This window comes from Leptodactylus fuscus, chromosome 1 (genome assembly GCF_031893055.1).
Source record: "Leptodactylus fuscus isolate aLepFus1 chromosome 1, aLepFus1.hap2, whole genome shotgun sequence".
In the NCBI taxonomy this organism is placed as follows: Eukaryota; Metazoa; Chordata; class Amphibia; order Anura; family Leptodactylidae; genus Leptodactylus; species Leptodactylus fuscus.
In genome coordinates, this window is record NC_134265.1 from 194,858,092 (window position 1) to 194,872,945 (window position 14,854).

At 45.2% G+C, this 14,854-nt stretch overlaps 1 protein-coding gene across 1 annotated transcript in view; it reads right to left on the reverse strand.

Annotated features, from left to right (window-relative positions):
- JAK3 (Janus kinase 3) overlaps positions 1-14,854 on the reverse strand; it is a 132,211-nt gene that overhangs the window by 15,203 nt on the left and 102,154 nt on the right. The window contains exon 21 of the mRNA XM_075281096.1: positions 2,055-2,227. Within this exon, the coding sequence (XP_075137197.1) occupies positions 2,055-2,227 (173 nt within the window). The remainder of the gene's footprint in view (positions 1-2,054; positions 2,228-14,854) is intronic.

A 14,854-nucleotide genomic window follows, 5' to 3' on the forward strand; every position in this document is an offset into this window, starting at 1 on the left:
TTAAGAAAGGCTATTCGTTTCCTACCTTTCGTCATCTTCTCCGCACCGCCGTTCATCTACAATCCTGGTTCTTGTCGGTATGCTAATGATCCAGTGGTGAACCTAGCCTCTTTGTTGCCTGAGGCAGACGATCGAAGAACGCCCCCCCCCCCCATCTTTTGATCGTCCGCCTCAGACAGCGTGGGGGGACATTACAATAAATACAATGCAGTAATACGTACAGGAGACGTCTCCCCACATTTCCCGTCTCTTCCCTTTGGACCGCCATGACCGCTTCTGACTGTGAAGTGCTACGGTACCGGCACCGATAGCGCTTCACCCGGGGCACAGATCGTGAAAGTCGACAATGCGCTGAATTCAGCGCATGGTTAGCTTTCCAGCGGTATATAGAACTGCCTTTGCCCAAACCCATGAAAGGTCCTCTTTAACATCAGATCCCGGAGAGGTACGATGGCTCTTCACCGGGGCACAGATAGGGAAAGCTGACAGTGTGCTGATTCAGCGCACTGTTGGCTTTCCAGCGGTATATAAAACTGCCTGTGCCCAAACCCATGAAAGGTCCTCTTTAATCCTAGCAGGCTTTGGGCCTATATGGTAATATCCCAGACCACGTGACGTCTGGCCATTACCATATAGGCCCAAAGCCTACTAGGATTAACATCGGATCCCGCAGAGGTAAGTAACACTGTTTATTATGTTCCCTCACCTCCGCTGGGGCTCCGATTATTATAATAATAGTTATAATAATAATAGCGGCAGTGGGATCGTGGCCTAGCCTGCGCCTATTCACTGCCGGCCTCCGTGGCCTATAGTACAAGGGGAAGTGGGGGCGGCACTGAGCAAGTCCAGGGAGGTTGGTAAATAGGCCGCAGGTAGTGGCCTATTATAAAACAAAGAAAATGCTATTATACTTACAGATCACGCTGCTGCTGCTGCTCTCGCTGCCTCCGTGATCCTCTTCTCTCGGCAGTCAGATGTCCGGGTATCAGCATAGGCAGCATGATGACCGCTCTCCTTGCGCTGGTTCAAAGAAAAAAAAAAAAAAAATTCGCCTGGGCTGCCACCCCCTCTCATGCGCCGCCTGACCTCATTAGGGGTGCGGTGCTATAATGAGCTCTCTCGCAGCATTGGGGGCAGCCCCAGCGCTGCCTCCTCTTCTTCAGCAGCGTCCATCTTCCTCCTGTTCTTACGGCAGCAGGTTGTAACTTCTAAGGCCTCGGGCCTTGGGCGGAGCAATCTGCACATGCCCACAGGCCACAAGAAAATGGCTGCTTGCACAGTATTGGAAGAGAGCTCTCTCACAGCACTGGGGACGCTCCCAAAGCTGTCTGAGCGCTGGAGCCTGCCCCCAATGCTGTGAGAGAGCTCATTAGCATACCGACAAGAACCGGGATTGTAGGTGAATGGCGGCACAGAGAAGACGACGCAAGTTAGGAGACGTATAGCCTTTCTTAAGGCTATTTCGATGTGGTACTTAGAAAAAATCATGTCTGAGTTATAGGATCCCTTTAAAGGGAATGTGTAGTCTGCAAACAGCCTCTAGTTTAAATAAAGTCCTTAGTTTAAACATATTTTAAAAGATTTTTGTGGGTTTTTTTCTGAGGCAAAATCCTGAAATCTTCCAGTTTTCACACTGGCCACCGAGCCTCATAATACTTTTGCTCCTGTTCTGTACAGATCACATTTCAGCAGCCATCCCATTAACATCACAGGAAGGACTACTTTCAAAGATAACACCAATAAATTCAGATAATACTAGATCAAACCATTGATCATAGATGAAGGTAACTGCTCACTCTACTCACTGCATGGGTCACGGATCGCTTTCACATAGATGGGTCATTCCAAGCTTATAGATTCCTATGTGCATTTGTAAAGCATACAGTGTCTTTGAATAAGATGAGCAATGACGTACAAAAATATCATTTAAAACAACAACCAGAAAACAAAACATTGAAAAAGCAGTATGTTACAGTATATTCCTGAGAATCCTTTAAGGCAGTAACTTATCTCTCAGCTTGACAAAAGAACAAGACGTTACAAACGTTACATACCAAAAAATAGGGCTCTGTCCTTGTTCTCGAACTACGTAGTATTCTTTGTCCTGTGGTAGAATTTTTGTCAAGCCAAAGTCTCCGATTTTAACATGGTTTGGACTCTCTACAAGAATATTCCTACTAGCGAGATCACGATGAAGATATCTTTGAGATCCCAAGTACAACATGCCCTGAAATACAGATAATGTAATACAGTTGGTGACTATTAACACAATAAAAATACAAATTACATTCAAATTAAAAATGGGTCCTAGTAAAATTCTATCAGACACCTTACATCCCACAGATCCCTACAGTCCCAAATCTGTTTACATTCTGAGTTTTCTACCATTATAATAAAATATATATATAAATCTAAAATAAAAATAAATATAAAATAATATAATATATTAATATGCATTTGTTGTCCATTCCACTATTTTCTATTGAATTGATATCTGCACATGTACTAATGAGTTCTATACTTTGCAAATAGAGGACATGGCCACAAATGCATTTCTACACATAACAATCCCAAACAGAAATCAATATATCTTTCTATTTCATTTTCTATTTGGGTTAGTTTGTAAATGCATTTCTTGCCTACGAACATATTTTGACCAAGTAATGTAATCATTGTAAATATGTACATCGATATACACACATACTATCCATATGCCATGCACACATAAATATACCTAAATACTGTACTTATATTCACAAACCTCACTATACATATACATATAAACAAAGGCCAAACACTTGCATACATAAATGTCTTTACTTTCTGTAGGAAAGCATGATCTATGCAGCCAGGAGTCTACCTGGAGTAAGTTAGATGGAGCACAAAATTGGCATGTACACTAGGAGCTAGGAGTTGCAGCATTTAAGGCTTTTTCACATTGGGAAGCCATATAATAAGTGTGTTGGCGTCGATGATCCGCCTGCTCCAGCGTTTCGGCAGCTGTTAGAGCTGGCCTGCTGCTGAACTCATTCCTCGTACTGTGCTTGTTCCAGCATCTCAGCAGCTTGCTGGGACACCATATAATGAGAGTGTTTTTGGTGCCGATGATCCCCGTCAGCTCCGCTTGAGGAGAACTCTGTTGAATTATGGCTACATTAATATTTTTTGTTGTTTCAGAATTTTGCAAAAAATTTGATGTTTTTCCTGGCATGTTTAAAAGTAGCAAACTGCCAATTTAGATTAAAGGTGTTTTCCCGTCCAGTGTGTCAGCATGTTGCCTGGAGCTGATCAGATAATATGCAAGTGCATGTACACAATCAACTGAGGGTTAGCTAAGTGTTAACATAGCTTCTGATAAAGCCAGGTCTGTTATCTCTCTGTGATAAGCTGCTGCAAGAGCAGTGTAACATAGTATGGGAACATAAATGCATAACAGTCATGAAGCCATGTCATTTACTGGGGTAAAAAGTAGCTTATGTTTTAATCAAGGTTACAAACTATCTATGTGCCAAAGTTCATTCAAATCCATTCAGCCGTTTTTGTGTGATTGAGGAATAAACAAACACACAAACTTTCACATTTATAATATTAGTAGGAGGATTGTAATAGACAGCTGTCAGCGCCAGGTAAATGGCAATATGGCTACTCCCCGTAGGTTCCACTTGTTGTCTCCGGCCTGCGCTCCCCAATCTGTCACCCAGACACCAACCTTCTGTGTCTTCTAAAGCCACCCACCGGTGATGATGGTCAAAAGAACACTCCTCAGTTCATTGATACTTATTTTACTGAGATAGAAGTCATAAACACTGGAGATGAGCGAGTACTGTTCGGATCAGCCGATCCGAACAGCACGCTCTATAGAAATGAATGGATGCACCTGGTACTTCCGCTTTGACGGCGGCCGGCCGTTTAACCCCCCGCGTGCTGGCTACGTCCATTCATTTCTATGCGAGCGTGCTGTTCGGATCGGCTGATCCGAACAGTACTCGCTCATCTCTAATTAACACAGTAAATTAAATAGATGTGGAATTGAGTTGGCAGTTTGAAGATGCAGTTGAGTGATAGGCATGCTTCCACTAATGCAGGGGATAAACTGCCTGCCACCAGGGGACCCATTCTCCCACTCATGCGGGCCTCTAATGCATATCGGCATGAGGAACCAATTGGCGTCTTTCTGGCTGAGAAGCACCTCTACTCCACAAGTTGTCCAACAGTCTTCCAAGTTTGTCACAACTCAAGCTCTCCTCCTCCTCTCCAAATAGCCCCTCTCTCAAGCTGTCCTCCAAGCCAGCCCAATCACTCAGAATGTGGGAACAGGACTTTTTATATGGGTTCTTACTTGCCCAGGCTAACCTGGACAATGCTTGACGTGAATGGGTCTCATCATGAGGGGGCGGGGAAGTAATAATCAACTTTTCCCATGGGGAAATATCAGTCCATCTTCTATGGTGTCAGCATGCAATACAGATACCAGAGACACACTAGAAAACTGACCACACAATGAACCCCACCATTTAACATGACATAGATATTACGCAATACATGATAAAATTACAACATTTCACAATACACAGTATAACAATAACCAACCTCCTGCACTACATGACACTGACACTGTGTGCGCTATCTAGGCTTTTCCCATGCACTGAGTCAATGGTTCAAGGTATGCATCTGTACTACCATACAATATAATATTGCATGATCCACAACTCTTTGTTGATTGAGAGCAGAGAAGGAAGCCCAAGATAGTAGTACACAGCATACTCTAGCCCCACTGGACCCATTACTGATTGGCATAGAGGTCATAGCCAAACTAAGAGTGAAGGGCCTATTAGACTGACTGATACTCAATGCAATGATCAACAAATAGTTCTCTTAGCAATGAAACGGACCCTGTCTAATAGAAATGCCGATCAGCAGACTAGCAGGTAAAGCAGGTTTTAAGTTGCCGATTACTGGCACCATATCAGCTTTGTAATGAGGAAGTGCTGCCAATAAATCATGTAGCTGAATGGAGTGATCGCAGCAGAGAACATTCCTCCACACTACAGTTTGCAAGACCGATTCAAACAAGTACTGATCAATGTGTTTCTCACTGATCGGCACTCCGGGGGTCTGACATCTGGCGGACTAATACAGCCTTGAATCTACATGGCTTATATCCTGCTAAACGTTACAGAGGCCTCAGGAGGCAGTAGAGCATCTAGCATAGTCCAGAGAAACCCATGGAACAAAGGACTCCAATAAACAGCAGCTCAGGGGGCCTTCACACTACCGTCTGTGTCCGACAGCTAGTGTCCGATGCTAGTGTCCGTGCTGTCCGATTTTTCAAGCGGAAAGCAAAACCCTACATGTAGGAATTTGCTGTCCGCTTGAAAAATCGGACATCTGTGTGAACGGACACGGACTATAAAAGAATGCGCCCAACGTCCCATTAAATCAATGCAAAATGTAATGGACACAGCTAGTGACCGATGCTAATGTCCGCACAAGATTTTGCACGGACATTAGCATCGGACACTAGCTGTCGGACACCAACGGTAGTGTGAACGCTCCCTTACTGAGGCATTTATGTTTTCAGTTATGTTTGGTGAAGGTTCCAAAGAAGAAATAACAATTTACGTTAAATTAGACAAAAGAAGACGTTAGATATCAGACCTTTTATGGAGAATTATTCTGTGTGTTGCCAAGCATGGCCTAACATATAGAGGAGGCACAGGTATACTGGGTGGGGTGAAAAGGGATATGTCAGGCACCGCCCAACTCCTCTAATTTGAGGTGAGGAGAAAGTAGTCGCTCAGGGCTACAGTGTGATTTCCTTGTACTCAGTTAACACTTTGCGTGCCGAGAGATATTCTTTGAGGTTTTAAGGTGTCAGGCTAGGTTCACACCTGTGCCCAGTCTCCGTTCAGGGGTTTCTGTCCCTGAATCCAATTAAGAAATCTGGAGAGGAAAGCCCTGCAAGCAGGACTTTTCTATGTGCATTTTTCTGCCTTTTTTTCGGGTGGAAACTGGTCCGAAACTCATTGGACCCATTATAGTTTATGGGGTCTGCAAGTTTCCGTGAGTAACCACTTTTTTAGGCTAAGGCCCCACTTTGCGGAAGCGCAGCTTTTTATTATAACATTCTTATACTTCTACCTTCTTCTCTTTCCACTCCTTACCTTTAGCTCAAAAAACTGCACTAAAATCTGCAACATAAAAAGCTGCGTTTCCGCAAAGTGGGGCTTTAGCCGTAAGCAGATTAGTTTTTCGTGGGTGTGGGGTCCCCAAGCGGACCCCATGAACAGAAACCTGAATGCAGGTGTTACCCTAGGGTCATTGTGTTTCCAAGTATTATATTGTGTTTAGTGCAAATGCTTTAATTAAAAACCTTGTGATTCATAAACAAATCATTTCCTTGTCACATTTACTGAGCCCAACCCAAGTAATGACAGGGAGTGAGAGATCTGGTAGCAAACATGACATTTAAATAATCATCCTTAAGGGCATGAGAAATTTCCCCAGAGAGTTTCCTTATGCAGTTGTACGAGTTGCTTACATCATGCTATTTTTACATTTGATGTATGTTCCAGGAAACTTCCTGGTGCAAATGACAAATGAAGTCATATAGAATGATATATATTTTACTGTAGAATAAATCTGTGCACCTCACAAAAAAAATATGTTAGACTGTATGGAAGAAAGGATAATGTATGCCACTATATGTCAATATAGTGTCATATATTGGAGTCTTCTATCAAACATATACATTGAGAAATCCTTTTTACATACTCCTCTGATGGAAGACTGAAACATAATCTGAACAGGTGGAATGTATCACCATTTTTATTTATTAAAACCAGAAATAAGAAATATATCTAATCTGTAGATTTTTATTCCATTTTCTCCACATGATTATGGGGCTGCCATCTTGCCTGTGCTTCTCCTCTGCTTTCTTAACAGCAATTTAGTGATTTTTACAGTGGTCTCGTATTACAGCAGTGAAGGCCTCTGTAGGCCAGAAGCAGGGAAAGGGAAATATGAGAAGTGGAGCGGATAGAGGTAATGAGTGGTATCTTGGTAGTGGGAAGAGTTTGTCTAGAGGTGTAGAGAAGTGGTAGGATGCGCGTTGGACAGTGGTCACAAGATCAAGGGACAGATGAGGAAGAGGGATATTTGGGGCGGTTGGGGGCAGCCTGCTGGGGCCCGACTCGTGTCAAGCTTCTGGGGATGCAGGTAACATCACCTGGCGTTTTTGAGTGCGGATCATAGGTCTAGGTTCTTCCAGGGAGACCACACTTTTTCAAATTTGTCATGTCGCCTGTTTTTCCAACTGGAGAGCTCCTCAAATCGCATAATTTGGTTGACTTTCGCGATCCATTCAATTTTTGAGGGTGGCAAGGGATCTAGCCATTTGCATGGAATGAGCGAGTTAGCTGCCGCAATTAAATGGGAGACTAGGTTTTTCCTAGATGGTTCATAGTCTGGAGTCTTCAGAGAAAGAATTACCATTTCTGGGGTAAGGGCGAAGGTCAAGGAGGTGCATTGCCTAATTACATCTTGAACATCATTCCAAAATTTTAAAAGAACAGGGCACTGCCACCAAATGTGTAGCAAGGAGCCCACGGAAGTCTGGCATCTCCAGCAGTTGTCAGTGTTTGAAAGTTTCATACGGGGAAGCCTTTGGGGGGTATGGTACCACCTAGTGAGAAGCTTATAATGACCTTCTTGAAGGCGTACACAGGGGGAGAAGCCTTGAGAATGACTGAGGATTTGTGCTCTTTGTTCATCCGTTAAGGATATTTTAAGATCAATTTCCCAGGAGGTCAGGAATGTCGGTTTAGATGGGACAGTCGGGTTCACATACTTAGCCAGTACAAATGAAGTTTTACGCAGAAGTTTATTAGCTGCCGCCAATGTCCTTTCAAAGGGGGTATAGTTTGTCCTGATTATATGTGAGCCGAACCATGCGCTAGTGATCTTCGAAAGATGGGCTCGGTGTAGGAAAGAGAGGGATTCTGTTCCCATCAGTGTCTCAATTTTGTGTGGGTCAAAGTTGCCAGAGTCTGATAGAACTTCAGATACACTGTAGCGACACAATTTTTTCCATATATTTGGGGGTTCATTTCTGTTCCTGTCCTGCCAGTAAGGGAGGATCCCTAAGGGCGTTAGAGGGGAGATGTCTGGTGCTAGGGAATCTCTAAGTGAACTCCAGGTTTCTGATGCACCCAATAACAACTGGTCCACATCTTTAGTTTTGTGACCTGGAGTCATGTGAAGCCAAAGGTGAGACAGTGCTTGAGGGCCAAAAGTGGAAAGAAAAAGTGAGTGGATAGTGGGGTTTGTTGTGGGGGTCGCCATTTCCATCCAGCGCTTAAGCTGGACTGCTTTATAATACTCTGTAACATTTGGTAAACCTATACCTCCAGAGGACTGTTTCTTCATAAGGAGCGTAATGGGTAGGCGCGGGCGTTTGGATTTCCAAAGGAAGGTTGTAAATATGGATTTCATGGAGCGGAAGAAAGAGGTGGGGAGACGTATGGGGAGCATGTGAAGACGGTATAATATTGTGGGTAAGGCATAGGTTCGTATCAAGCTACGACGTCCGAACCAGGAGAACGGGAGAGAAGCATATTTAGCCAGCTTGGTTTTAATAGAGGACAGGAGGGGTTCAAAATTTTCTTGGTACAATTTGGAGGGGTCAGCTGTGAGTTTGATACCCAGGTATTTGATCGCGCCATTTGTCCATTTGAGGGGAGAAAGTCGTTTAAGCCGGTCCAGGCGATTTCGGGGTATGTTAATATTTAGGACTTCGGACTTGTCTAAGTTGGTTTTGTATCCAGAGATTTGTCCATATAGTGACAGTAAGTTCAGTATTGTGGGGAGTCCCGTTTCAGGTTTGGTGAGCAAGAATAGTACGTCATCCGTGAATGCGGCAGAATGTAGGGTGATACTTCCTATTTTAAGTCCTACGATTTCTGGATGGAGCCGTACCGCTTGTAGCAGAGGTTCCAGGGTGAGAATAAATAGGGAGGGGGAAAGCGGGCAGCCCTGTCTGATGCCGTTGTGTATATCAAAGCTAGGTGAGAGGGTGTTGTTAATTTTGAGACGCGCATGTGGTTGGTCGTAGAGAGTAAAAATTGCGGAAATGAATTGGGGGGGGGGGGGGGAGTTAAATTTCTGGAGGACCGATTTCATGAATGCCCAATTTACTCTATCAAATGCTTTTTCCGCGTCTAGCCCCATGAGGGCTAGCGCGGTATCTGTTTTCTTGGCATAGGAAATGGCGTGCGGTAAGCGGTGGGAGTTAGCCTTTCCCTCCCTTCCCAGAACAAACCCAGACTGCTCCGAGTCAATGAGGGTGGGGATCAAACGTTTGATCCTCAGGGCTAAGATTTTTGCCCATATTTTTATATCAAGGTTGAGAAGAGATATCGGCCGATAGCTACCACAGTCTAGTGGGTCCTTGCCTTCCTTTGGAAGGAGTGTGATGTGGGCTTCCTGGGCTTGTCTGGGAAGGGATGATCCCCCCCATGAGGGCGTTACACATGTTTGCAAGATGAGGGACTAGTTCGGATTGGAACACTTTATAGTATTGTAGTGGTAGCCCGTCTGGGCCTGGACTTTTGCCTGTGGGAAAAGATAGAATGGTGTCCTTGATTTCTTGATGGGAGACAGGATCAGCGAGTGAAAGGGCTTCAGTGGGTGATACGGATGAAAGGGAGATCTGGTCTAAAAATGTGGCCGTCAATGTTTCTCTGTCCTCTCTAAAGGTGGAAGTGTCTGTATTATCTAGGTTGTATAGCCCCGAGTAATAGGAGACAAAGGCTGAGGTTATGTCTGGAGTGGAAGAGCAAGATTTGCCTGTTTTGTTTTTAATACTAGAGATAAAGCATCTGGATTTGCGTTTGTGTAACATGGAGGTCATTAATTTGCCCGCCTTGTCTCCATGTGCATAGAGTTTGTGCTGGAAATGTAAGTAATGTTTGGCTGCACGAGTGTTGAGCATGTCCTTAAGCTTCTCTCTAAGTTTCCTCAATTCCTCCTGGAATGGAATTTTTTTTGCTAACCTTTCTGATTCTCTCTATTCTTGCTATGTCTTTCAACAGTTTGTCAAGAGCTGCCTGGGAATCTTTTTTGAGTTTAGATGCTAGCGAAATAAACGTACCTCTGATCACTGTCTTGTGTGCTTCCCACACTATAGTTGGGCACATGTCGTTTGTCGCATTTAGTGCAAAGTATTCTTTGAGTTGGGAGCTAATTTGTGCAACTAGGTCTGGCTTATCAATAAGCATCTCATTTAACCTCCAGCAAAAATCTTGCTTGGGCAATTGCTTAAGTGAGATAGATGCCCAGACTGGAGCATGATCTGAAACTGTGATATTCTCAATGCGCGATTTTGATGAGAAAGGTAGCAACGATTTTGACACAAAGATATAGTCTAACCTCTGATATGACTGCCTGGGGTTAGAAAAAAATGAGTAGTCTTTGGTTGACGGATTGAGGAAGCGCCAGACATCACAAAGATTGAGATCGTGAAAGGTCTGAAGTAGTTTTCCCAGAGAGTTTTGGGCTGTGCTAGAAGCCCCAGTGGAGGAGCCCATGGATGGGTTGAGAGTTAGGTTGAGATCCCCTGCTAGGACAATTTGGCCCTCCGCAAACATTTCTACTTTCGTGAGAGCTTCAATGATCCAATGTACCTGGCGCCTATTCGGGGCATAGACATTTACAAAAGTATACATGCAGGAGGCTATTTTGCCTTTGACCATTAGGAGTCTGCCATCAGGTTCTTTGTAAATTTGAGAGCATATAAAGGGTACAGAATAGTGCAAAAGAATGGATACTCCAGCTACTTTTTTGGTGGGGTCAGCTGAGTGGTATGATAGGGGGTATGTGTTAGGTAGCAGTTTAGGGATTTTGTCCCACCTGAAATGAGTCTCCTGTAAGAAAAGTACCTGGGATCCGAGTTTTTTGGTGACTGTAAATATTTGAGACCTTTTGTTTGGGGAATTGAGGCCTTGCGTATTAAACAATGTAAAAATTAGATCTGCCATAATGCTGACTTAAAGGTTTGGCTGTGCCTGGTGGTAGATCCGAGGCGTGCCCCAGCAGGCCAAAATATAAGGAAGAGGAACTTAGTAGAGGTGGTACAGGAGAGGAGAATAGAGAGAAATAGACAGACAGGTGAGAGAGCTGGGTGGCGAGAAGTGGGTAGGGAAATGAGCAGTGTCAATATGGAAAAGGAGAGAAGGGCAAAAACAAGATGGTACGGAACTGGTGGTGGGTTCGTTCACAAAGGGAACTGTGAAGTGACAAAATTAGCGTTACCGTAGAACAGTCGCAAGAATATTCACCTAGAGCAAGTGAAATCACTTGAGGAGAGAGTGCAAGGGGGTGAGTCGACGACAGAGCCTGTTGTACGTCCACTCAGTGAAGTGCTGAAATCCTATGGGATACAGCGTGATCGGGGTACGGGTTACAATTGCCTAATCGGATTGGCCTTAACCCAGGTTCTCTGACAAACATATGACAAGATAAAGATACCCATGTAAAAGGGAGTATTATGAGAAGATTGATAAGGAGTAAGTTCCGGAAGGGAAAGAGGATAGGAGCAGTGTTGAGAGGTAAGTATTGCAATGGTCAGAGTGTATGGCAAATATAGACGCGGTGAAAAAAGGTTATTCAGAGGAACATTTAAATGCTGAAGAAACAGACATTAACATTTGTATCAAGACAGTGAGACATGCAAAAAGTAACAGGTCGAATGATTGTGCTGCATTAACAATCTAAAAGGCACATAAACTGGGGTGGACCCCGTAGGAAATATAGGAACTAAGCTAAACAATTAAAGGGGTTGTCCCATCACAAGGATCCTATCTATACTGCTTGTTAATGTGGATGTAAGACTTTTCCTAAATACACTGCTTCAGCAAAACTGCTTTGTTTGTCCACTATCTTACTTTATTCAATTTTTTGTGGCCACAGCCCTGACTTAGCTGCTCCTGAGTCAAATGATGTATCTGCCTGCTCTCAGGGGGGAGGGAGGAGGGGCTAAGTGCACGGGAGCCAGCCTGTGTATCTAGCTAATCCTGTGTCTGCACCATGTGACCTAGGTCCTGCACTCAGATAGAGGAGCTGCTTTCATTTCTTCTGTTCTCCCAGTTATCAGGCTAGCTAATTCAATTGTGTTCATTATGGAAGAGACAGGCAGTCTCTGTATGTAACACAGAATGGAGTTGCTGCTGCCTGTACTTCATAGTCCAATGTGGGTGGGCGGAGCTACACGCGAATTTGGGGGCGGAGCTAAACGGCAGGTTGCATGTGAAACCCCGCCCACCAAATGATGCAAGAAACCAGGAAGAAAGAAGATTTTACAAGAGTGAAGACTGCTGAGTATGTGAGGTGGGAATACCCCTTTAACTTGAAACCGAAATTAAAACTATATCGTGTGACTCCATTTCACTATTAATTCTTGTCTAATAGGGTGCATAGGACCAAGGGAATCAAATTATATCAGGTGTAGCCCTAGGTGGCAGTAGTGTATCACTTCAGACATTCATCATGGTGGGCGCTCAGGTGCTGCACGTCTGAAGTGAGAAACGGAGACAATGGTGGTTCACAATTGCAGTTAAGGGGGGGGGGGGAGATAGGAAGCCAGGAGCAGGACAAGATAGTATGAAGGAGGGAGGGAGGGAGAGGGAGGAGGAGGGAGGGAGAGGGAGGAGGGGGGGGGATGGGGGCGAAGGGAGGGGGAGCCGGTCGGTGGAAAAATAGGGGGGGAAGACTCAAAGGAGTGAAGCACTGTACAAAATAGAGATACATTTCTTTCTGAACAGTCTGGTAGCATTTAGAATCCCCTAGAAGGGCCTAGGCCCCCACCGCCACCCGGCGCCACCGGACCCAGGGCATGCCGCCCAGGGCCCGGAGGCACCGGGCAGGGGCAAGAGCCCACAATAACACAATGCAAGCATAACAGTAAAATATCATAGATAATGGTGTCCGAGGACAGCCTCCATCAGGCGACAATGTGAGACCAGGCCCAACGCCTCCAGGGAGATTAGCTGGAGTATAGTTGTGGGGTTAGAGGGTGTTGAGTAGAGTGGAGGAGGGCTATGACCCTATTTTTCAAACAAGAGGAGCAGTTCTGATGGGGAAATGGGATGGGGGGCAGGGGGAAGGGAGGACAGGAGTGAGTCCCGATACTAAGGGAGGTATGGTAAGGGTATTGGGGTCAGGTGATAAGGATGTGGACTGAGATGGTAAAATTGAACAAACAGAAGATCGAACGTTATCTGCTCAGGGGAGAAGGGGGGGGCAAGAACTCACATGTCCGATTTTCATTAATGTCCCAAGGTGTATGAATCCTGAATAAAGCCTTTCAGTCAGCATCTGATAAGCCTTGCTTATCTAGTAAGCGCTTAGCTCTCGGTGACTTGTTCATCTGCCTTCTGAAGAGGGAGGGATCAGGTAGTCCTGGAAGAGAGGTGATGTCTTCAGGCACAGGCAGCCAGGACGATATAGGTATCGGAGGTACATCCAAAACATTCCAGACTGTCTCTAAGTCGTCCGGGGTGCGTACTACTAGTCGCTTCCCCTGTTTCAGGATGGCTATGCCAAAAGGGAAGAGCCACGCATAGGGGATGCCTTTATCTTTCAGGACTTCCAACAGAGGCCGCAGGGCTCTCCGTTTGGCTAGCGTGGAAGGAGCGATGTCCTGGAACAGGTGGACTTCATGTTGCTCGTAGAGGAGCGGTTGTTTATCCCTGGCGGCAGTAAGAATTGCTGTGGTGTCCACGGTCGACATAAGTCCACAAATAATGTCCCTGGGAGGTTCACCTTCCTTGGGCTTAGGTCGCACCGCTCTGTGAATCCGTTCGATCTGGACGGCTGCGGCTTTATCAGGTCCCAGGAGGGTGGAGAAAATGGCCCCAGCAACCTCTCTTAGCGATTCAGGAAGGTAGGATTCAGGTAATCCTTTAAGTCGCAAGTTGCGTCTACGGTTCCTGTTCTCCAGGTCTTCAATAAGATCATATGTCCTATTCAAGTGGTTGTGGTGGAGGGATAAAAATTGAGTAGAGGAGGCAGCGTGGTCCGTTATGGAAGCGGAAGTCTTCTCTAGCCTTTCCACCCTTTTACCCATGCTTCTCATGTCCGCTCTCATCTCACTTATTTCGGCGAGAACCGGAGCAATAGTCAGGACTTTCTTGAGGTAAGCTCTGGATATTGGGAGAGCATCCCCTCTGTCCTGGCTTGTTGTACTCTCGGCGTCCGAGTCCTCCATGGCGTCCTCTGTTCTCGTGTCGGCCGGCGCCATCTTGCACGCCCTTGCCGGTGACTGCTGTGATTTTTTCCTGAAGAATTTATGTACCTCCGAGGGAGGTTGTTTGTTTGTGGGGGTTCCAGGAGGGCCCCCAGATCTTTCCCTACCGTTTTTTCCCATTTTAGGAGGGTTAGGCTTCTGAAGAACCCGGGTTTCGGCACTGTTAAGGAAGGAGCTGCAGGCTCAGCAGTCCATCCACCATGACGGTTAGGCTCCGCCCCCCGTCTAAGGGAGAGTTGTGCAGAGAGGGGTAAGCTTTGATTTAGTCAATTGTCTGTAGTGGATGTAATAATGTGTTAATGGTGTTCTATAGAAGTGTTTTATCTTTTTTTTGTAACCCCCTCTGTCTTGTCTGTGATGTACTTCCAATGACTGCTACATAGAAAACCCCTACAAAATTGTCAGATGTATGTTTATTATTAGGTTTAGTGGCTAGAGTGAAAACGACAGAATTTTTTTTTTCTAAATAACCCATGGAAAATTAACTCTAAGGCTAAGGCCCCACGGGCCGTAATCGCAGCGCTAAAGCGCTGCGGAAAGAACCGCGGCGTG